Source organism: Cygnus olor, chromosome Z (genome assembly GCF_009769625.2).
Source record: "Cygnus olor isolate bCygOlo1 chromosome Z, bCygOlo1.pri.v2, whole genome shotgun sequence".
NCBI lineage: Eukaryota > Metazoa > Chordata > Aves > Anseriformes > Anatidae > Cygnus > Cygnus olor.
Genome location: NC_049198.1, coordinates 71,157,791 through 71,182,896, shown reverse-complemented (window position 1 = coordinate 71,182,896; position 25,106 = coordinate 71,157,791). Strand labels below are relative to the sequence as shown.

The window sequence follows — 25,106 nt, the reverse complement described above, 5'->3', positions numbered from 1 at the left end:
ACACTAAAGGAATCAGTCATCACTAAAAGAAGTGAAAATAATCCTGGCAGCTCTTACTCTGAGGGGCATTCACCCGGCTACAGACTGCTCCACAAATCAAATTCCCTTACCTATAGCTGGGGTACAACTTGCAACTGAAAAAGCTATCAAGGTTGCACTGAATTCCTAGGACCTAAAGACACCTTCCCTCATGTACCCTATCCAAAAGCTGTGCTCTGAAAGATCCAGGTAGACTTTAATTTCACTAGCAGGCTTCAAAGCAACTGATGAATAGGAATGTACTGCTAGTGAAGAGGACAGCTCTTTCAGTGGCAAGCCTCTTGTGCTCTTTTGGAGAGCAAGAAACCTCCTTTTTTGTTACTTCTTTGGTTTCGTAAGTCTGGCACGACAGCACTGTAAGCTGCTTACTGCATCAATAGTAACAGATTTATGTGTTTTAGCATAAAAAAATCTGTACTCAGTCTGACATGACAAATTTCAGGCTTGGCATTCAGAAGGGGTGGAAAAGAAGAACAGTCTGCCTTAGCTAATAGCGGTTTTTATTCCTGATTTTCAGGTGTGATAAAGCTAATGATGTGACCAAGCTTGACACTCAGCAGCATAACCCTTATTTGTTATTAACTGCTATTTTGCGAATGAGGCTTCTAGATCCAAGTGGTTCCTAAGCACCAACACAATGAGCATGTTCAGCCAGTTACCAGAGAACAACTGACAAAAAGAGCAAAATCCTTTAGGGTACTTGAAAGTCAAGTCAACAGCCTAGCATTTAAGCTACAAAGCACAGGTTTCTTCAACTAAAGTGGTACTTCAGGCAGTTAAAGAACACTTACCACAGGGAGAGCAGCATTAAAGACTTGCAGCAAAAAGACAAAAAAAAAAATGCAGCTAGACTATTAGCTTGGAGACTGCATTTAGTGTCTTTGCTATCATCTGACAGAGCCTCATTCTAAAAGCTTTTTTCCTCCCTCTACCTTTGTGTAAAACACCTCCTAAAAATTAGTTTGCCACTTCAGATGCCACTTCCAGTAGGTCATGGCATTTGTATCGTGAAAAGCCAGAAGTTCTGGGGTAAAAGTTTTAGCTGCTAACCTCATGTCCTGTTTAAGTACACACACACGCGTGCCACTTCCTACAAAAGGAATTTGAACATCCCATGTCAAAGCTTCTAGCTCCATCTCCAAATGTTCCAGCAATACTTCAGTGTTAATGGTACTGGAAAATAAATGCACCAAGTTTATGCTGGGGTTGAATACTATGAAATACCACAAATACCGTGAAGGCAAACAGTAGCTTCAGACAATTAGTACAAAGCCTCATGCAAGAATATCTTGCTTCAGCCAGGCAAGACAGAAGTCTTGCAACCAGCCATCTGAAACTGGGAAGAGAAATCTGTAAAATAAATGTCTTTGTTTGAGAAGTGTAGGAGGACTAAAATTAAGACCAAGAAGGACTACCATGTTCAGATTGTAGGCTTCCAACAAGCTATTACATAGCTCTAAAAGAGTATCTACCATGCCCTTGTAATGGTTGTTCCAAGAGGAAAGTCCTCAGAAGGAATTTGTCTGCTAGTACTCTGTACAGGGGCTGCTAATATATACTGTACCATGGGTGTGCAGTGAAACGCTCTAAAAACCAGAAATGGAGATCTCATTTTCACTTTCCAGTACAAATAACTCACTAATTTTTTCCTATGTGATGAGATTTACAGCCAATGCATCTTAATATCAAGGGAATAAAAACTGTACTGAAGTAGCTTTTATTATTTATGTATAAGTGGTAAGAAATCAAGTTCTTAGATTAACAGTCACAGAGTAATATCTTTAAACAATTACTTGGTAAACAGGTCTTAGCAGCTGGACAGACACATCCTGCCTAGTGTACAGGGATGAAAGGGGAAGCACTGTTTGTCATTTGGACACCTTGTTCTAAAAGAAGCCATCCAACACTGCTGCATACAAGCAACAGAAGCTGTGAGTGCCACCTTCTCTGCAGGTTGATTCAGGCATTGACCCAGCAGTGAAGATATGACCCACACCTGACTTTCCTACAATTCAAAGAGAAGATTCTAGGCAGCTATAGGATGTCTCCCACAGAAAATCACCTACTACTCAAATAAAGGAGCAGCTTTTCAACATTTTATGCACACCCTAGCTTTACTGACCTTAAGTTGACTGAATAGCAGAGCAGATACTGCTACCTATGCAGTACTCTGCTACTAAACATACCTAGTTTTGACTTAATCATGAAAACATCATCCTATTTCAATTATTTACTTCCCTCTTTTTCCACCACCAAGCCTTCTCACTCTTAGAGAATGAACTCACTGACACATCACTCCATGCAAATATAGTAACAGTGTCTTCTGCCAACATGCTCCCTTTACCTTCATTGACTCCGAGTACAGTATATATTCCCTAAGCACAGGCAGGAAGTCTTCTGTCATGTCTTCACTGAGTTCTTCAAGAGCTGTGCAGCAGTTCCCAATGCAGGCAGACACTCCTTCCAGTGGCTCTGATAATTCAACCTCCAGCCCACCCCACGTTGAATAAACAGGTCCATATTCTCGTAGTTCCACCAAGTATTCTGCAAGAGACAAAGGGAAAAGAAGATAAACATAGAAAGAGCTAGACAAAAGGGTCTGCAAACACTCATGCCAGAAAGGAGAATCTATGACCAAGCTCAGCAAACACGAACTCTTCTAGCAGTCAAGTCTAGTGTTGCATTAACATCTTAATAGCCGGGGCTCCACAGCTGCATGGAGATGACAAGTTCAAACTACCACCAGGTTAAATGACTGCTCCTACAATAGTCCATACATAAAGACATTTTCATCTGTGCAGTAGTCAGTCATCTTTTATACATGTAAAACTTTGTTTTGTGAAGACAGGTCCACGAAGTCTATCCTCCTCTACTCATAATGCCATGCGTACTCTTCCAGCTAAAATCTACAGGTTTTCTTCTTCCCGTAAGTCCTCCCAGAAATAACTCTGCCTGTGAGAAAATAGGTTAGTATAACAAAGGTGAGACATTAGATTTTACTCTGTGTATGGCTCATTACATGCCAGAATCATTGATGCAGGTTGTGTTGGTTGTGTTATCAATCCGAGTAAAATAGAGAGCACTCAGACTGAAGTATTACAACAGAAGACCTTATCTCCTTACCCAATTGTTCCTTGATAATCCGTTGTGCTATTCTGTCAATGGTACCAAGTTTTAGAGAGAATGTGTCTAGATACTCTCCAATGGCTGCAAACTCCAGTGGACGACTTCTTAATTTGTAGCCTCCTGTGACGTATTTGACTGACTCTCCCATCTTTGACAGCAATGCCATTCCTTGCTTTTTGTATGCATTAAGATCCTGGAAAGTTAGAAAAAAACAGTTTAGAAATACTTCACTTGCATGTTGGAAGATTAACCCAGTAAAGGATACTTCCCAGTCAAGACCAAATATTGTGAAGGCAAGAGGCATGTGGTCTGGACATGTGGCATGTAGCCTTGGACGTACAACTTTGTACAAGTTATACAGCTGAGCACTAAAAAGACTACCTATAGAGAGAGGTAAGCCATCCAGGAGAACGGTATGAAGTATACTACAAATGAGCAGTAAGTGGCCCACCCTTCTGTTTGGACTGACTTTCTCATGTTCCTGTATTGGCATTGGAAATAGTGATGTAAGCAGATCTGTTTTCACCAAGACTGTTCCTGCCATTCATTCACACATGCTAGAAGTGACTGCACTGGGTTTACGTGGCAAGATTTTGGTAGCAGGGGGGCTGCAGGGGTGGCCTCTGAGAGATATCCAGAAGCTGCCCCATGTTAGGCAAGAGCCAGTTCCAGCCAGCTCCAAAAATGACCCATCACTAGCGAAAGTTCAATCAATGACTGCACCTCTGTCAGAGCATGTTTAAGAAAGGGAAAAAAAACTGCTGCAGAGCAGCAGCTGGGAGAGAGCAGTGCTAAAATGCAAGAGAAACAGCCTTTCAGACAAGCTCAGTGAAGGAGAAGAAGGGCAGGAGGTGCTCCAGGCACGCAGCACAAGTTCCGCTGACGCATGGAGGAGCCCCCGGTGGAGCAGGTGGATGTGGCCTGGAGGAGGCTGCGGCCCATGGAGAGCCCCCGCAGGAGCAGGCCCCAGGCCGGAGCTGCAGCCCGTGGAGAGGAGCCCACGCAGGAGCAGGGGGTCTGGGGGGAGCTGCCGCCCACACGGGGGGGACCCGTGCTGGAACAGTTTGCTCCTGGGGGATGGATGGACCCCGTGGTACGGAGCCATGTGGGAGCAGTTCTTGAAGAGCTGCTGCCTGTGGGCAGCCCCCGCAGGCTCATTTCGGAAGGACCGCATCCCCTGGGAGGGATCCCACGTGGAGCAGGGGCAGGGAGTGACCGTGAAGGAGTGGCGGAGATGAAGTGCTAGGGACTGACCGCAGCCCCTATTCCCCCGCACTGCTCAGAGGGAGGAGGTAGAAGAATGTGGATGGGGAGAATGTGTGTTTACTTTGCTTTTAGTCCTCACTGCTCCAGTCTGTTATTAATAGGCAATAAATTATATTTGTCTCCCCTATGCTGAGTCTGTTCTGCCCATGATGGTAATTGGTGAGTGATCTCCCTGTCCTTATCTCAAGTCAAGAGATTTTTTCACCATATTTTCTCTCTCTGTTCTGTTACGGAGGGGGAATGAGAAAGTGGCATGGTGGAGCTTAGCTGTCCAGTGCTGTGAAACCACCACAATGACATACTTTTAAGTCACATCCTACAATACCAGTACTATGCACTTGTATCAGTTGGTTCTGATAGCCTCGTACAGAGCTACAAACTGCATGTCTATTTGCTCAGCAGCCTCCTCACGCTAGCTGTGTGGTCAGACAGGAGGTAAGGGAAGACAGTACACAGTAAAAGCACAGCATAAGGAGACTAGTACAGCTTTTCAACAAGACCCTGCAGCTCACACAATCTTAGATGTAGCCATATTGCCTGCACAGACAGCTTAAGCTTCCTTGCTAACACTTCACACATTTGCATAAATCAACATTCAGGAGACCTATGTTAACATGCTTGTTTATCAGCAGTCTTCAGGGGATTTCACCTTGACAGCATGTCAGAAAAAATGTTTTTAGTTAGACCAAATGCTATCTATTTTGCATTTTACCCTTTCCAGCAGGGGTCACTATTCAACATCTCAACACAAGCCTAAGAGCTATAAACAGCGTGAGGAAGAGATTTTTCAAGTCAAGCAGACCCGTAGAGGTCAAGAATCAATATAAGGAAACATAGACCAGACTTAAGGCTTAAGTGTTCTTTAAAAAAAAAATACAAATGCCAGCTTCAACACATGCAATATGCTGTTCTTTTCAAGTACTTATATAAGCCTAAGTCTGGTTAAGAGAACCTGACATCTTAGGAGGTACAATCAATCATTTTGAATTATGTTTGCATTAAAATGGAGTGGTTCCTTGACTTTTGCCTTCTGTCTGTTCTACACATTATCTGTAAGTAGGCATCAGAAAAAGACCCTTTAACTCAAAATTATTCGCTCATTCTCTCAAGCACTCTGGCATCTTACTAGTCCAAACAGGGAACTCAAAGAAAGGGCGTTTTCCTTTTTCAGCCAGGAGGTGGTCTCGTGACTTTCTGCAATAACTAAATTCTGAAGTCCTAATAGGCTGAACTGATTTCTCATTGTTACAATAAAGAATGTACCAACACTAAAGACAGCCAGGAGAGTACGTGTCTTTTTTTTCCCCTCAGCCTCCCTAGACACTCTGCATTTTTAATGCAAACACTGCCCAGGGCTAAGGATAAAGCTTTTATCATTCATTTTACAGGGGTAGAAGGGTGATGGAAGAAAACTAAACAGTTAAGAAAGTTGCATCGTGACAGCTGAAAAGCAGAACAAATCTATCTGATACTTAATCATCAAGGCAAGGTCTGCATCTTGGACTTGCTTCAGTGGTAAAGTTCACCATAAATGGAGGAAAAGAAAAGGGAACTTGAGATTGAGTCTCACATTACTACCAAGCAGAGCAGTAGCCTGAAGTGAGCTCAAATTAAGTGTCAAATTAAACAAGCTAGTGTAATGTAACATTGGAGAGATGTGCTTTCACAGCTCTCCTCACTTATCAGGTCAAATCCAAGCATGACTGCAAGTCACCCTGGTCTTATTTAAAATGCAGTTCAAAAGACAGCCAAAGAAAATTACACAGTTCCTGGAAATTGTTGACCAAGGACAAACAAGAACAAAATCTTCACTCTTAACTTTGGAAGCAAGAAGTGCAAACAGCACAGAAGGTACAGACAAGGAGGAAAAAAAGAGGTCAAGAAATTTGCAAGCTTCTGTGCAAGAGATCTTTCTTCCTTCCCTACTTCCCTCCTCCCCCAAAAGAGGATTTTGCACAGTCTACAATCTGCTAAATTCTCAAAGCCTCTTGCATCAGAAAAGTATGATTTAGAATATACTCCTCTTGGAGCATTTATACATGGATGCAAAACAAGCACTAGAGAACTGAATTCGTCAGTCTCCAGACTGTTTGTCTTCAAGAAAAGGAAAGCTGATACTTGTCACACATAGGCAAAATTAAGGGTCCCCCAATAACGCTGGTATTTTAGGGAAAGTTCTGACCTGCACATGTAGTTTTATAAATGCCTTTTTACTTTCATTTCAAAAGAGACTGCAAACGTGCCTGTTCTGCTGTCCATGTCCGTGATTGGGTTTGAAGTTACCACCTTACCTTGGCAGTGAGAAACACGTTGAAGTGCTCATTAAAAGAAAGCACTGGATGATCGGTTATTCTCTTCAAGAATTTGTCTAACGCTTTCCTCCTTGTCTCCACGAACTCTTCAGAAAAGCGATCAACGACACCCTTCACCACAAATTTCTCAGGAAGTGGCTGAGAGAAAGAAGCAAAAGGAACAAGATTCAAAAGACAAAAAAAAACTTCTGTTTGGAAACATACTAAGCAGTCAAACTCCACTCTTAACAGGAAGTGAAATTTTACGTCTGTTAAGAGGAACCAAACATCAGAATTGATGCAAACTCTGCTCTGAATTATCTTTTAGTAGATCTAGCCTAAATATTCTGCAGTACAGCTTCAGCTGAGAGCTGGACAAGTTAAGTCCAGAAAAGTACATTAAGTACTTTCAGTACAGCCTCAGGTGTTTTTCCCCTACTGCTACCGATGTTAAAGCTCCAGCTGTAAAGGAGATGCCAACTGAGCTACACACTTTTCACTACAGTAACATCCAGGCACATATATACGTATGTGTGTGTGCATATATACACACACATACCCACACACATCTGTACGCACACACGCACACAGCTGACATTCAAGCAAAGCTGTTCAGTCCAAGGAAACTTGGAAAACCTAGCAATTCTACCTTCTCCTTCCCCCTATTCTAAAGTATTTAGAGCTCCTTGACAGGACTCTTCTGTGGAGTTCAGGAGTCTTGGAGCTTCCAGTTTTAGTGATAGCACCAGATTGACCAAAGGAAGACAAACCGTTTTGATGTGGCAAATGCTCGAGCAGTCCAGCCCAGAGCCCTCCAGAAGTACTTGCTAAATTGCACACTTGGTCATCTATCAGAGTCAGCTTTCCTGAGCATACCTGTGTAAGTAACAAAGGTCTGCCAGCATATCTACTCTTTCATCTTACTCCTATTTCTCCTTCACCAGTTCATCTCTGCATTTCAATGTAATATGTAAGCCCCAGGCAGCCTCCAGGACTACCAGCTGTGCTGTATTTAGCTGTCCGTCCTCTCCTGTTACACTTAGTCTCCAGACTGCAAAGTACTTCCTCTGATGGAAGCTAACTCTCTAAGCTTCAGCATGATTAGTCTCAGCTCTACCACTTTTGATTTGCTTTTGTTCACTCGGGACAACATAGACTAAGATTAATGTCAGTTTTAAAACTGCACTTTGCGTTTTATTCTTCTGAAAGTTTACCCAGACAGATGATTTCCTTACTCTTAGGTTGGCAATGGTAGCCTTATTCACCAAATTCGTGGGTCACAGCTCTCTTCTGGAAATGGTCTTTGTCACCCAAAATCCATGACAAAGAGTAATTCAAAGAAAAAAAAAATGTTTATGAAAGTGCCTTCTGTACCATTCCCTAGCTGATGCTGGATATACATGAAGATCGCACCTCCAAAACTAACAGAACAAACAAACAAAAAAAAACAGCAAGCATAACTGTAAAATAGCTACTATATATAGTGATTTTGGCCACTCTAATTTGTTCTTTAAATTTAAGGCTTATCTTATGCTTAACGTTCAGATCAATCACTCTAGCTGAATCAGTGTAAGGTATACTCTAATTGGACTTCAGAAGAATAATGCTTAGTGCAGTACTCATTAGGCAGGAAGAATTATTTTCCCTTGCTTTGTAAGCTTCACCTGGATCTCTGTGTTTTATGAAGTCACTGTCACAGAACTATATACAGGAGGAAAAGCACAAGCTAGACACCTAGTTTTAAAGACCCCCCTGTTCAGCCAAACACATCCAAGTTGCCATGGAATAACCACTAAAGTTTGAGCATTTGAGACCCAAAGAACTTTTGTTAAATACTTCAGCCAATTATCATAATTTTAGCTGGCTGCATTCAGCCAATTAGTTCTTACAGGCTTCCCTTCTGCAGGCAGGTGGCCTTATATAAACATTACATGTTTAGGATCCACATTAAATTATACCTAGCAGTGTTCTCAGTAAATCAAGTCATGTACTTCAAACTTTTGAAAAACTTTTGCAATACAGCCTTGCCAACAGGGCAATTAGCCCTTGGCAAGACCCAGCAAACCAAAAACAGGAAAGTTTGAAAGCTTCCTAGAAGACCTCTGTCCCACAGAGGAGCCTGCATTTCTTGTTTTCAATACTGTTTATAATTCAGGTTGCTTCTTTTACAGCACTTAATCTCATCTTAGAAACTGATGTCCGTGCCTCAGACAGCAGAGAAGCATTAACTAATTCCCCACTCTAAATGCCTAGATTTAAGCCTTGTTAAACACACTCCGAAAGCACGAGGCTATAAAGCAACTGTCACTTGCTCTACTACAAAGGTAAGTAACAAGCATAGTCGTAGGTACATGTTAAATATAACAGCAAAGTCCTACTTTCAGCATGACTCCAACCTTTTTCAGTAGATCAGTATGCCACGGGACTACCTGTAATTCAGAGCAGCGACAGAGAACAGAGCTTGTCTGTCTTCTGGCATCCAGTAAGGGGAGAAAGACACATGAGGCAAGAAACTACAGTAAGCACTTGTAACAAGCAGTAGTTCTTGTCCTTTAATTTATAGGTCTTTGGAGGTACATCCCAAACAGTACACACAGCTAGCAACTGGTATCCTCTTTCACTGTGTGTTACTTATCTGCTTTATGGTCTTCCAGCTTAATAGCCCACATTTCCCTGCTCGGATGTGAGCAGCAGAGTTCAATGCAGTCAGAAAAGGCTTTGAGTATCCAAACAAAAGATCTTTGGACGTATTAGGCTTACCTTCCTAGGGATGAATCTGAGATTGTGGGGTTTTTTTAATTGTTGTTGGGTGTGGCTTTGTTGTCTGTTTGTTTTTACTGTTGCTTTGAAAGAACAGATTAGAATAAATCTCAGATTATAGTAACCAAAGGGATAAAAAAAATCCATATTCAGTTTTGATTGGGCTGCTGTTTAAATATAGACTATCATGGCTTTTTACACTGGGAAGACACATCATTCTTTACAGAAAAAATTTTACGCAGTTAGAGTACCAAGATACCGAAGACAGCCCTGTTTCAGTATTCTGTTTGCCAGAAGGCCTCCAAGGATTGCAGTATCTCCAGTTACAGAGATGCTCTTAGAATGGCTTGAAATTTCCTTTCAGAACACACTAGAGTCACCGTGCACCTGAAATTACCATTAGCCTCTGTACTCCCATCTACTTTTAGGCAATAAATACATAAAGCATCATCAGTCTCCCCATCTCACCACTGTAGAGAGGAGATTAATAGGCAATTTCATAACTGTTATTAGAGTGCATTTGTGCACAGGCAGATCAAAAAGGCAGCGTGACCTTCAACTCCCACATATTCCAGAAGAGGCAGCTTAAGAGATTGCCTTGTTCTGCAGCAGGTTTTGTAGGCAGCATTAGAGCAACTTGTGACATTTTTACCAAACGTGCAGTCCAGTGTGCATCGAATTCCAGGTCACAAAGTTGTTTGATTCCCTCGGTGTGAATCACCTTCTGCTGCTAGACTATCAGCTGACTGCCATGCTACCTTCAGGCAGGGCTGGCAGCTTGCAAGTCAGCTCAGAAATTTGTAGAAGCTTAACTTGGACAGCTCCAGCTACTCAAAGGACCAGGAGGGAGAAAGGACAAACAGCTTTGGCAGCTGACATTACCCTGGACAAGCTCACTCTTTTTCCTGTCTTCTCCCCACCCTTCATTAAGCTTTTTGTTTCAGTGGTGTCACATAATTTTGTGAAGTATTTCTTATCTGTGAGAGACTGAACCACTATTCCACTCAGAGGTATGTCCCAGAGAAATTAAGAACTTAAATAGTTCTCTGTCCTGGAACAGCCTAACTGAATACTTCTTACACAGTCTAGACCTTTTTGAGGGAGGGAGAGCAAAAAAAAAAAAAAAAATGCCACCATACCAAATGGGCCAGTAAAGTTGTATGCTGGCAGTGTTGCTATTTCTCCACAGTTTACCTACTACAGACCTTTTTGAATTTCCTTGTTCAAAAGACCTGATGGTGGTGATATCACAGTCTTCCTACTTCTTCATATTTTCTACAGCATGAAATACAGCCTGCTGAAGATAAGTAACCTCTTCACATGACAAAAGGTGGCCAGACTGCCAGCTTCTGAGAAAGAAAGGGTGCAGTAGTTTAGCTATTCCTCTGCCTATTGAATGTATGCAATAGCTGTCAAGCTACAGGCTAAGATTTTTAAGTCTGTGCTCTTAAATGATAACACAAGTGATCTTGAAATACACCCTTTAAAACCAGCTCAAAAGGCCATCTTGAATACTAAAACTAGCACTTGAAACACCTGTGTGGCTTTTCTGTAAGCCTCATATACTCAGAAATGTAGATGTAATAATTGTGCAAGCAAGTCAAGCACATTCTACTTAAGCCAGGACAAGAATTATTACCAAATGTATTTCCCTGCGGGAGGCTGCCAAAGCTCACCTCTCAGGTGTCTCACCTAAGAAAAACATCTAAGCTTCGTAATCAGTTAAAAATGGGCAGCTTTTCCCACTCTATTAGCAGAAGACTGAATTAAGTACTGTATTTAAAGCTGAAGAGACATTACACCATTTAAAGACAAATACACAATTGTCCTTAGTGGCAGATTCTTGCTTACTACCTACGGGAATGAGATGCGTTGGCTGAGACTCTTCCAGCTTGTTTCTCAACCAGTCGAAGTCTTGGTACCGCCGACGCACAGAATACTCTGGCAAATCAAACTCAGCTCGTGTGGTCTGGAAAACAAGAACAGGAGAAGCTTAGTGTACACTGAAACCTCTCACCTCAGACTTTAGGAGTTAATGTCATCACTGGCAAGGATGAGGACAGACAAGCTTTGCACTAGGACTCCACCCCAAAATGCAGTTTGCAAGTGGCATGAAAGAAACATCCCTTGGCCTTTCGAGCAGAGGGAAAGAGCAGTAAGAAAAATGTCTACTTGGAGCTGATGTATTATTAAACTTTATGGTACTTCATTACATTTTCTAGTCAAGTAAATTTTACAGGAGTGATCTGGGAAGAAGAGAGCACTGCATTGTGTTAATCTCTTGGCAGTTACCATGTGAAGAGAATGTATGATCTTTATTCCAAGGACAGGACTTAGCAATCAAGAATTAAAAGCAAAGATATTTTATGACTTGTTTACTCCTCACTGTGGGTGAGGAATGTTTCACCAGTGTTCTGTATTCTGGAAACTACAGGCCTGTTATACTCCTTCAAGGCTATAAGATTAGAACATAAGCCATTGCTATGTCTGCCAAAGGACAATTTTTGTTGATTTTTGAGAGGAAGAAAACAGTTTGTTTACATTAAGTTCGTGCATGCTACATTTCAGATATCAGTACCCTAAGTTAAATCATTACAGTTTTCATTCTTTAAGGCAAGGAATTACATTTGCCATTACAAGTCTGAGATAGAAGGTAGGTATGCAGAAAAACTATTGGCAATTGTTTTATCAAGTCCTTGAACAGTCTGTAGCCTGGAAAGCTGACTGTATGCAGCTGCTCACGCAGCACATATTGCAATTGTCAGGCAGCACTAACGAAACTATGCCCCAACCAGGAGGCTCTGCTAAAGAACCTGGTCGTGTGATAGCCCTGATTGGAAGGCAGATAGCCTCTACCATTATATCCCACCGAAAAGCACCAGGTTTCTTCACTATTCCTAGACAGTGCACCGTCTGCTAAATTCCAGCTGTGATTTTGTGGTTATTTCTGGACTGATGGCAATGGCCACAAAGAGCACTATTTGTAGACAGCCAAGTGGTAGCCTTTAGACGCAATCCACCATTTCATTTGCTCTGTGGATGGCTCTAACTCTTCAGTTATTACACATCAGACCCACTAATCTGCACAAGGGATACTGTGCAAGGTCCATGCCAGCAGTCTCTTCAGGGAGGAGCCGGCAGCCTTAGCAGGCTATCAACACAACAGCAGCTTTAATACACAATAAACAGCATACTAATATGATATTGCCTATGAAATGGTTTGTTTTCTAGAAAAGGAAGGCACAGAGAAACGAAGAGAAGACACCAAGCTCTGCCCATCCTTGTTCTGACCTGGTAGGTATGGTAAGAGGTATACAATTAAGCACATGGACTGACATAATGAACGCTCATCAAAGGAGCACACATACTTGCAAATGAAAGACTGCCAAGACTTAGATATTCACTGTGGATTTGTGCTTTAGTCAGCTATACATTAGTGCAGCACCAATTTATTTAATGTGGCAGAGTGCCTCAGCACAAACGAAGTTTTTGACACTTCATATGAATCATTTTCACTTGTTTGGAATACGACACTGAACAGTGTTATGCTACAGCAAGACAGGGAAAACAAACGGAGAGAGCCCTCATCAGCCAGTGGTACTGACTGCTTTGCTCTGTTAGCAGGGCACCTGTATTTCAGCCTTACACAAAACCACCTGAAATTATAATAAAAAGGTAACCATTTCACAGTAAGTAGAGCGTGGTTTTTTGTTTTGTTTTTTTGTTTTTTTTAAACGAACTGTCTGTGACTGGGCAAAGTCCTCTGAAAAGAGCTCATACAGCAAGTGAGTAAGAGTAATTGGCATGTTTACACATTATAGTGTCTTGCCCTGCAATATAATGAAAGTGAAGCACCCCATCTGTTAGCTTGGAGAACCTTACTAACCAGTAGTCCACTAACAGTTAAGGAAAACCATTAGGTCCTACCTAGTCTAGAAGCAGGGAGGCAGGATTTGAGCAGGTTCAGTCCCATTATACAAGTTTAACGTTAGTTATCCCTCATCTCTAGAGAACTGCTCCCGTTGCCATTAGATTTCTAAAGTTTTCCATATATCAGGCTTTGTTTCTCAAAGGGAACCAGATGAAAACACATCGTATTCATCAGCATTTCAGTGTTCGCTGTATGGCCTGTCAAATTCTAGACAGCAAATAAGCTTGTCAAGACTATTTGGACACAACATAAGGGCCCTTCAAGGTTTTAACCACACCTCACTAATGCTGAAAGAATTTGGACTTCAGATCAAGTTGTCCATTAGCTTAGCAGAAGTTATTTTTTTCCAGACTGCACACAGAATGGAAGAGTGTCTTGCCACCGTCCAGGGATGGCAAGTGAAGTGCGTGCATTTTTGACAGAGCTGTGTTCCTCCCGCTTTCCTAGTAGGATTCATAAATCTCATTTTGCAAGGACACACGTCTCTCCTAAAGGAAGATGAGAAATTTATGTGGCCGATCTTGACCTCGGCCAATGTACGACATTTCCAGGGATTTATTGAAGACTCCAGCACACTTCCACTAAGTCAGCACTGCAGTATTCCAGGCTCAGTTTGACTTGTTGAAAAGCAGGAAGGGTTACAGACAGTCTTACCTCTTGTTGGAAGCAGTATTAAGGCAGACACCAAATCTTGATGTTTCTTCTCTTTCTTGAAAACAGTTAGCAGACAAACCTAAAGCCAGTCTGTGACAACTATGTGCAAGTATTTATTTTCCCACCCTAGTTCTAGTCTTTTACTTGCTAAACATTTTAAGTATTTCCCCCATGTTACTATTTAAGACTGGGGCAAAATCTTCTATGAGAAAAACAGTAAAATGGCAGGGGGGAAGGTAGGAAGGTTGGTATTCTTAGTAGTTCATAGTTTTGTTCACCTCTCATACTTCAGTCTGCTTGAAAAAGAGCACTTACATCTGCTCCTCTCTACAGATCAAGCTGTTTCATGCACTCAGGTCTACTCAATGCATGCACTGGAAGCAAGGGCAGAAGGATATGAAAAAGAAAACAAGACCTGCACTTCAGCATTGACTGAATTCAAGTCAATTCAGAAGTACACAATTCAAGACAGCATTCTCCATTCAAGACTGCAGAGCAACTGCATGACACTGAGGAATGGCACACAGCTGTTCAGACTTCCATGGAAGGCACAGAAGAATGCCTTGCCTTCCTAGAAAGCACAACAAAAGCAGAATTAGAAGCACTCCTATATTTATGTCAGGAGAGATGACTACACAGCATAAAGGTAAGATTGATTTTCCCCCTCATTCCTCAGAAGAAAAGATCTTCTAGATAAAATCCCTCTAGAGGGATCAAAGGTATCATCAGGAACACCTGAAACACTTCAGTCATTACAGCCAAGGCCAAAGTTCCAGCACAAGTTTCATCCATCTGTTCTTTTTGGCTTCACTGGTCTCTTCGTACAAGAAAACTGCTGTTATCAAGAAGAAAACAGGGTACAAAAGACTGTCAGCAGAGCCAAGTCTGACTTGCTGTCCCCATTCTTTTGGGGATTCTTATCCTGCTGTTATAGAAAACTTTCTCTGAAAGTGTTTATCCTGAAGACAGGCTGAGGAATGCTATCTGGCTCTTATTAGGAAGCTGTGAAAGCAGGGGTACAAGCAGGACCAAGTTAACTATACGCTTCCTTCTCAGTTTCACTGCAAGACATTGTTTTGGACCCTTCCTCAGCCTCCACTACCTGCTGACAAAGATATCGATAGATAGGAAGTCTGGGGCATACTGCAAGATCTGTCTTTTTTGCTGTTGTGATGGAAGAACTTTCAAAAAAAAAGGAGGGGGGGGGGGAGGGCGGGGAACGGGGAGGAAGAAATAAAAAACATGACCGCAGTAGGGTTGTATTATTTCTCCACAATGGCTCCCAGTCAGAGATACAAGTATATGTTACAGTGCTCCAGTACTGGCAATTACATTTCCCTCTTCCATCTAGTGATGCTGCTTTTCACAGCAGGAAAGACTTCAACATAACTGATTCTAGGACCTAAGCTTATCCAAATCCTTGGGGTTCCAGTAGCATTAAGTGGAGAGGGGATACAAAAAAAATAGAAAAAGCAGCCATCCTCATCCTCGCCTCCTCATCCAGAGCCACCAGAGACTCTTTCAGCCCTTCAGCAGGTCTCAAACCCCTCTAATCCAAGAAAGCAAAGGAGGTGGTAGAAAGGCATGGCCTTAAACAGAGGACAGGAACACGGCTTGCCATAGAGCTCTGATCTACATCCTGGAAGTTGAAACATCAACACCTATCTTGATCACTGTTTAAGGATTATTCCTATGCAGCTTTTGCCATGTTTAATTACTGCTTTCAGCTACAATAGCTGCCTGGGCAATTAGCTTGTCATCAAAGAAGACTTGTTTGTATAGCAAGAATGAGTCAGATCATTAATACTGCTAAACATCCAACCAGCCTTTTTTAAACAATTGTATACAGCACTAGAGGTGTTGACCCTAGAGGTTTTCCAGAAGTTTACAAGAAGTTATAAACTCAAACAGGTGAGGTGTTCATGGTGACTGATGAGGATGAATTTGGCACAGTTTCATAATAGTATTGTAATGGTATGATATAGCAGATTTATGCACTACAGTGAGATGCAGGAACTATTAACAGACAGGTAGGTAGATATGCAAAATCCATGGGTGTTTTTTGTTTTGTTTTTAGAGAAAGGCATTATTGGGTAATAAATCTGCTCTACAGTAAATACCTTACACACCTTCTAGGTTCTGGTTTAAGAAGGAAGGGGACTCATATGAAACACAGGTTTCCAAGCAGAAGAACATGATTAGGATGTCACTGTGTAGAGATACTTTATCTTGACAGAATAATGAGGTCTCAATTTAAGGCAGAAAGAGCTTTAGCCAAATTTAACTGTTAGACTGTGGGAAGCAGCATCTCACGTTTTACACTTCCCATTCCTTCTGATCTTAGCCAAGGGCTGAGTCGCACCATACACAAGTTTCCTGCAATACTACTTAGCATTTTCTAATCGTTAAGATATGGTATTTTTTTCGCAAGATTACGACACTTAGAGCAACTAAGAATGGCACGCCTAAGTTAAGCCAGCAGTAAGAGGTAGTTGCTATTTTCAAGAGACCACATTTTCCCCTGTGCAATCTGAAAGTGGAACTTCTGAGCAGACATTTTGAAAAAAGTTTCTGTGGCCTGTAAAGGTTTCTTTACCCCAAAGGAAAATATTCTCTCAGGTATAGAGTGCAATCTAAGTAGGCCACAGTAATGCTAATCTTTCTGGACAAGTGGATAAAGTATAATCATAGTGAAGCTAGTGAAAACTTCTCACCTTAGGTAACTATAAGTGCCCCAAACAGATGTCAACATCACTAAGAAGTTGATACTAATGAGAATGTCTAGTTAGCAGAAATTAAAATTCCAGTTGTGAGAGCAGTGGACTTCCCAGATTGCTTTTCCTATTAGTGTAATTAGATTGCATTAATGATTGAGCTACAACACATGCTAAAAAAAACTACATTATTTTTTTGAGAAGTAATAGCATTCTTAGGGTATTTTTACCTAGCTTTAACAGCAGCTACATAGTCTTCTGTATCAACAACTGCATGGAGATTAGTTTACAGTAGAGGATCAAGATTATGATATTATGATTTAGATAAATGGCTGACAGAAGACGTGTGATGGACACTTAAGCAACAAGCTTAAGGAATTTCGGAGAACGGCTAAGACACTAAATGCAAGATTAACAGTGAATAAACAAGGCACATTCCCTTCAAGTGGAGGTAACTCAAACCAAATGAGTTTCAGATTACTTTATATGAAAAATCTTTCAAGTTAAAGGAAACTGGCTTTTCGAGTTCACGAACAGTTCTATTTAAGAACCACAGACAAGATCTAAGCTGACACATTAAAAGTTTTAAATTGTTTCATATACAGAAGTAGTAACAGTTCTGCTAAGAGAAGTCACGCTATCAACACAATTACAAGGTACTGAAAGACACCAAGTTCTTGTCCTTAAGATGAAGCAAAACAATGAAAAGCATAAACATCCAGAATATACCTTAAAAACCAAGCCAACAAACTTTAAGGGAAAAAAGCAGCAGGAGAGGAAAACATTGTTTTGTACCTTTGTTGTAACTCTGTATGTGATGTACGTCTCCATTGTGCACACATGTTTTTTGGGATCATCAACAGTAACAAACAGGTCTCTAGTTTCCCCATCCAAGTCATCATCCAACTGTAGTCTGTTGAGAAGAGATGAGGAGGAGGCTGGGCTAGACGTGTCAACAGGTGTGCCATTGGGTAGACTGAGATCCTGGTTTGGAAAGGAAAAAAACAGTACATTTCTGGTAAGTGAACAGATTTCACCATAAAGTACAGTGTTCTTATACATGCCATGGACAAGCTTCAGTGATATTTCTGTTTCTTTCTGGCTATTTTCGGACTATTTCAGCAGCTCCAAGGATCAGTCTTCTCCAGGGCACCTGGGCAGTACCTCAAGGTTTGAAGTTTGAATATTAAATTGTAAATTGTGAAGAAAGCATATTACTACTCTACCTCCCCTTAATACAGGGCAACACAGTTTATTTCTACGAGGAAGTAAAAATATTTTTGAACCAATAGTGAACCAACTCAGACTCTGAAAACAAAATAGCTAGGCAAATCAGGAGACCTACTTAAAAGTCAGGCTTCAGGCAAAGTGGCAACAATTCAGTCCACTGGTATGAGTCAGTCTTTCCCTCTGGAGACTCCCGTATTTGAGACAGGAGGGCAAACTTGTAGTCAGAGGCTTTGCAGCCAGTTCATTAACTGCATCTAGATGCAGCTCCCTTATGGAGTCTTAGGGCCCATGGAAACACGGTGCTTTGGAGAGGTCCTCATTCCCATCCTCACAACTCCAAGAGCATCATCCAGTGTGTAGTGAAGATGAAGGCTAAAAGAACCTGCAAGTGACCATTTTAGAAAGAGGAACACAAGGGTTTGGGAAGCCTGTAATTCCTTGAAACTGACTCAACAGAAAAAAAAAAAAAAAGTTTTCATAGATAAAACTTATTACATTCCCACACCTTCAAGTCTTACAACTTGATATAAACCAACTGTTCCGTACAGCTAGAAGCTACTCCACTTTGCATAAATATCACAGCAAACTTCACATGTGCTCTCTGCTCTGGTTTTGCAGCAGAGCTAGCTGACAGCATGTGAAAAGTTGTATAATACATAGGAACATCTGACATCAGTATTAGAAAGTGCCAAAGATCCAAGGCTCTTCTTTTCATAGAAGAGTGGGTGTTGTGGTTTTTCATTTGTTTGTTTGAAGTAGTAGCACAAGATTTTACCCACAGAGTGTTTCCCCTGTAAGGACAGAGGTTCCCCTGGATGCTAGCCTTGCAGAAACATCACTACAGCTCATAGGCAGCACATTAACTAGTAGCATCTAGTCCCACAACTACTGCTTAGCTCCAGCTTCATGTAGTCTTTAAGTGATTAAATGAAACATGTAATTTTAGCTAAGAAATCCTGTTTGGGTAAGATCCTGTTTGTTCAGCAGTATTCCTTACGCAACTGTCTTTTATGTTCCAGCTGGACAGGGATAGTCCAGGACAGTCTTCAAAAGTAGTCATCCTTTGCTCAAGGGTTGGGACTTATAGGTGAGAGCTTCAAGTTAAGGCCTCTTATGAAGGTCTGCCTTTGACAACAGCTGAAAATGGGGCTAAGTTCCTACCAGTCTGTTACAAACCCACCACGAGAACACTGATTTTACAGACAGCCCCTCTGCCTTTCACAGCCCTGCAGCTAGTGCTATTCTTCACTTTGAGGACTGGCTTGTGCAGTAGGGAGGGAAATATATTCTTGTTTGGGGAATGAGAGAGCCTAGACATTTTGGGAAGGGCTGGTCTGAACTACTGTTTACTGACAGAGAGGTTAGATGCATTCTCACAGCAGAAACCACTCAGAAGTGGTTGCCAACAGATGAAATGTTGCAGATTTAACTCGCAAATGAGCAAGAATCAGAAGGTAAGACACTCAGATGCTCTTTGTCCTCACAGGATGAACATGGCACAGCTTGCCAGCTCATACATGAAGCAGACATCTTGAACTAAAGAAGCAGCATCTGGCTCAGACTCAACCTTGCAGTAGCCTGTAAAACAGGAAGACACAAGGATACAACAACTCAAAAGATAAAGAGTTCTGTTAGAGTCAGGAAAACAGAGCAAACAGAAGTCATGACAGGATTAGGAGCAGAGGATGGGTTCAGAAAATCTGCAATTCAGCTAGACGGGAGAATTTGGCTGAGCAAAGTAAAGAGCAAAGAAAGCCCTGGGGCACCGCAGCAGCTGTAGACAAATCTGTTATTATTTCCAAAAGGTACAGGCAGCTCTTCATTGCCCATGTGCAATAAGCATTAGTGTCAGACAAGTTGTGCCAGAACTGCAGTAAGTCGAGTCCTAAGCTTCCAGTATGGAAATGAATTAACTTCTGGAAACAGTTTAAGCCTGATTACAAAGGGGATTCTTGAAAGCCTGTTAACAAAACCCTTCCAAATGACAGCTTAAAGAGTACAATGGAATATGCCTAAAATATAACAATACTATATCAAGGTGTTAGAACAACTGGAGGAAGGACAAGAGGTGAAGCTTACAGCCATGTGCATGAGATCTGGGACTTTCCTCACCAGTTCTTTTAGGAGACGACAATAACCTCACTAACACATCTTACACTTTTTAAGCAGGACAGAGGTTTGTGAAGGCTGGAATCTACTCCAGTCTCCTCGACTACGTTCTTGCAGCCATGGATTCTGTGGGATGTCTCAGGTCTTAAAACGAAGGCTGTGACAGCTTTACCGATTTCAGCCTGGATGAAATCCACTCCAGGTCTAGATCAAGTAACACTTCCATGCCACCTCTGGTCAGGAGCAGGAGTGCTGCTAGCTGTGGTGAGGGGAAAGGACAGAGGAATTGTGCGTTTAAAGTGGTACTGTGCTATACAGCCTCTTCTGTGGTGGCAGATCCCTCCCCAGGCAGTCACGACAGGCACCATGCCTTGCTACTTGGATAGGTTTCAGCAGTTGAAGGCCAAGTTAGAAGCCAAGCGTTTGTCCTTAGTAATGGGTGGAGCCTCCTAGCCAACTGCATGAGATAAGAAACAATGATCATGACTGCTGGAGCCTTTGTTTAGCACCAGGCTGGATCCCCTTGCTGAAGTCTCAGCTATTGCTAGAAAGAGGTAGGCTTTGAAGTGTCACAGCAGATGGCCCAGCAATCTAAATTATCTCAGGCTGTAATCCTGAGACAGAGCACTTCCTCGTCATGTTAATTGGCACTGGCTTTCTTCCATGGGACTTGTGGGATTTTTTTGCAGTTGGGGAAGCAAGACTGCATCATCTGTTCTAGTCTACTTTTACCACAGAAAGAGGAGTCGGTCCTGCAAAGCCTGGCAGGAAAAGAGATCTGCAGCCATCTGCACCATTCCCTGTCAGCGTAGTTATACCCGTGAGCATTTGAAATACTACTAACTAATATTAATTGTTTCATATAACAAAGAGTCTGACTTCAGTGCCAGAGACTCGTTTCACGCTTACTGTGCCAAGTAGCTGCTCATCTGCTGTTTTAATTACCTAGCTGCACTATCAGAGATCAACACCGTCCAAGTTCTAGCAGGTACCTACTGCTTACAAAGCTCTTCACAGGGGGGAAAAAAAAAAAAAAAAAAAAAAAAAAAAAGCCTTCCTCTTCCTTATTGCACCTGCTACTGTAGTCGTCCTGCCGCGAATCTGAGCAGAACCACGACAGGGAGAAGAAAAGGCTGCTTCTGGTGGCCAGGTAAATGAAATGAAGGACAGGTTCTGTCTACAGACTCTTCAAGTCCTAGGGTGCATCCACGATTTCTTCAAATTTCAAAGCTTCTCCTAAAGCAAAGATCCTTAGCCTCTGTCCCTCACCTCCTCAGGGTAGCTGTCCCCTTCTGAAGCAGAGCAGGTGAAGGTCTAGGAAGGCCTGGGTCACAACCTATGGCAGAAATACCACAACATTCTGACCTCTAGGTTTGCGACTACTTGTTTCTTTTGTGCACAGTTGTACAACTACCTACAGACACTCAGACTCCTCACACATTCCTGCAGAGTTTGCAAATCCCTCAAGACACACAAGCTTATGGATACATGAGACCAGATGACCCTAGGAGAAAGGATTTGGTTTCCTAGAGTGCAGGGCAAGTAGAAGCTAGCTGTCTGTTGGAGATGCATGAGCCCTGCCAACTACACGGGTTGCTATGTGGTAAGGAAGCAGCTTCACATTTTTTTCTTGGATTATGCAGCCTAAACACCATGACCGGTTAGCCTGCCCAGAAACAGGTCCTAAATCTATCAAGAAGCTCAATTCGTCCAAGTTTAAAAATCAGCTGAATTTTATAAACTTGAAGTCCGCATGTGAGATGCGGAATGAGTTTGGAAGTTTCCAGCTGATTTCATCTTCCTTCATGCCCCCAAGAGACTTTCCAAGACTCTGGCTTTACAGAGCAGCTTGGATCCACATGAAGTAAAACCTCAAGAGCTTGGTATTCAGCTTCCTGGAAGGCAGCCTCCACCAGTAGAGTAGTACACACCGGGGAATGCATCCAGGATTCGACCCTTGAAGCCTAAAAAAATGGCCTAAAATTCTGTAGGTATTGGCTTATCTCAAGTGAAGATCATGAAGTCTTTTGGTGAGCTAAGAGCAGCCATTCAATCTCCCTGCTTCTAAAAATTCAATGTTAATTTCCACCTATCCTGCCTTAGCAAGCGTATGGCTTACCTAGACAGCAAAGGTATTGAAGGAGTAGCTCACGAAGGAAGAGGTGGTTCATCTAGGTTGTCCAAGCACAGATAAACTCATCTCTGGTAAGGGTTAGCCTGAAGCTACCTGATGTTGCAAGCACATTGTTCTCATTCAACAGGTATTAGATAACATAAGAGACATTTAGAGGCTGTAAAGAAATGCTGCTGTTCAGAGGCAAGTAGTGCAGTTAACCTCTACTGACCCTGTCTTCATCAGTGACCTTACAACCAGGCCCTAAAGTCTCACTGCTTCATTTCTAGTATTGGAACCACCAGACTTTTCTCCTTGTGTTTCAAGGCACTCAGAACTGCTGCTGGTGACTGGAAAGCTAAAACGGTTTAAATGTAAAATATTCTCAAGAACACTAAAAAAGCTTGTGTTAACAGCCTTCACAGACTTGTTCACAGCATGACTCCTGCACTTCCAGTGGTACCACTGGTACTCTGTCCATCAAACCAGAAAGCTGCTTCTGAGATGTGACTAGATAGAGACCGTATCAGTTCGCTCTTGGGATATTTTAAATAGGTGTTAGAGTACAGCACGTTGCCAAGCCACAAGCCCTGATGACTTTGCTCTGTCGCTCATCACTCAAACTAGCATTTCTGCTCTGTAGGTCCGAGTTGCCTGAAAACAGGCTCCTCCGTATAGCAGAAAACACAAAAATTCCAGATGCAGCAGCTGATCTTAACGGCATGCAACTTGGTACCACTTAAGACCGGGGCACATTCCTACTTACAAAAGTACTGCACTTGGAAAAGTATCTCTGCACTTTGGCCTATTTGACTGGACCTAGAAACGTTGGAGCAAACTTCAGAGACACTACATGACTGACAGGAGCACTTTCCAAGCCTTCTCCTGCAGGTCATGGGATTCCCACCTCTGCCCTGAGGCTAACAGACAAGTTTTATAGGATGGGTTATTTTATTCTGTGGTTTGTTTTCCCAATGTTATCACAGCTAAGCTAACCAGAGCAAGACTGTGGGCATAGAAGGGCTTCCTGAAAATGGTATTTTCAGCAAGAGCAACAACCCATCTCCTAACCGTGTCACAGAAGTCTTCAGGGACTCAGCAATAATATGCCTTATTTCCAGACTTCCGGTGCATGCAGCATGGAGGGTTATAGGAAGGTGTCAATTCCCAACCAGACCATCTGTTCGTATGGTCTGGCTATATGCCTGTATCTTCTCACAAAGCTCTTAAGAGGGTGGCCTCTTTTCCTAGTCTGAAAGGGGAACTGTGCAATATCACACAAAATTAAATGCAGTTTGGGTTAGTTTAAAAATGAGGATCTTGAGCAGAATCTCACAGATGTTTCTACAGCAGTTAAGACAAATCCTTCAATACTAGTAATAAGCTGTGCTACTTGTACACAAAGGCCAAAACGCTTTTGGGACCAAGCACCTGGTGGCTGAAACAGGTTGTTATTTGGAGTGGACACTAAATGGAAAGGGATAGGACATACTTTTGACTAATTAACTCTCACTAAACTGATATGCACTTCCCCCTATCCTTTGAACAGAAGGCAAAGTGAGGAGTTATTGGATGCTTGCCTCATCTTACAGCTTCCTTACTGCGGCAAGGTATTTTAATATGTGAAGAGATATTTTTACACATCCACAGGATGAACTGTTCTCTTCAAAGAAACATTCCCAGATCCAAGGTTAGCTTCTACATCTGTTTACAAAGCACTAGAGTCCTCGCAGAAAGCTTTATCTTGCTTTCCAAGCAAAAAAAGCCAGTCTGGCAACTACCCACCAAGATTAGCTCACGGTTATGTTTAAGCTGTAGAAAGTAGCAGAAAAGTGCTTGTGACCTGATGGAAAGCAAGAGAGTTTAATGTTTGTGCAGGCTTGAATTTGCACCCTTTCGCAGAGCAGACTTGTGTCATTTTGTCCTTCCAGTCCTCAGCAGAAGGGAACAGGCAGGAGGACCCTACTCCATTCTGTCCTCAGAGCACAAAGACCTCCACAAACAGCAGAAGCTACATGTTTGCAGAAACATTTAGAAAATGCAGACCGCTTGAATCAAGACTTTAATTACTGTCCTCTAGCTGTGTTAGGTTCCACGTCCATCTGCAAGGAGTTTGCTTCGAGAATGTTGCTCGTTACAAGACTTGAATTACTATCAGAAGGCTTCTGTGCACACAGGAAGAGCATCACCCATTCTAACATGCTAAGGAGCACCTTTAATTAGCACATCTAACAAACACAAGGCTTTATTTAAAGGTCTGTTTTTGGAACCTTAGCTCTGACCCTTCAAAGGGCAGAGCAGCAGCCGGGGATCAGACCACAAGCAGGAAACCTCTGAATCCAGCATGTGACTAGGAGTCATCCCCAATCCAAGAAAGCAGATTTGTATCTGATTACGGATGGAACAGTTTGTTAAGCTTGTCTAAACTAAACTGCTCTCTCCTAGAGACAAACAGCTTTGTGTCAAAGTTCTGCAGACATACCCTGCATCGCTTTTTCCTGTTCGTGCTCTAGTAGGAGAAGCAGATTTAGCTGGGTCAGACTTCATCATCTGGTACCAGTGATACCAAAGCACTGATATGGCTGAGATGCTCCCAAGAGCAAACAGCAATATTTTTAAAATGCTAACAGATGCAAAGGTGTGGGTTGTTGGTTTTTTTGTTTGTTTTTGGTATTTTTTGGGGGGGAAGGAAGGAGGTGGGGAGAAGAAGGAAGAAACAGGAAGGAAAGAGAAGATTATAAAAGGCTGAAAAGCATTCTATCCTGGTCACTACTGTGTTTAAACAGGCAAGGATACATTTCCGTATTGCATTATGATGTGGGCTTCTTGGGCTAACCATTTTAAATGGGCTGCATTATTAGCATTCCCCCACA

At 42.2% G+C, this 25,106-nt stretch overlaps 1 protein-coding gene across 1 annotated transcript in view; it reads right to left on the bottom strand.

Moving 5' to 3' along the window:
* Positions 1 to 25,106, bottom strand: part of SNX30 (sorting nexin family member 30) — a 49,458-nt gene that overhangs the window by 12,173 nt on the left and 12,179 nt on the right. Inside the window, exons 2-6 of the mRNA XM_040540372.1 lie at positions 17,577 to 17,765; positions 11,341 to 11,451; positions 6,723 to 6,881; positions 3,163 to 3,358; positions 2,384 to 2,583 (exon numbers count right to left, since the gene is read on the bottom strand). Coding sequence (XP_040396306.1) covers positions 2,384 to 2,583; positions 3,163 to 3,358; positions 6,723 to 6,881; positions 11,341 to 11,451; positions 17,577 to 17,765 — 855 coding nt within the window. The remainder of the gene's footprint in view (positions 1 to 2,383; positions 2,584 to 3,162; positions 3,359 to 6,722; positions 6,882 to 11,340; positions 11,452 to 17,576; positions 17,766 to 25,106) is intronic.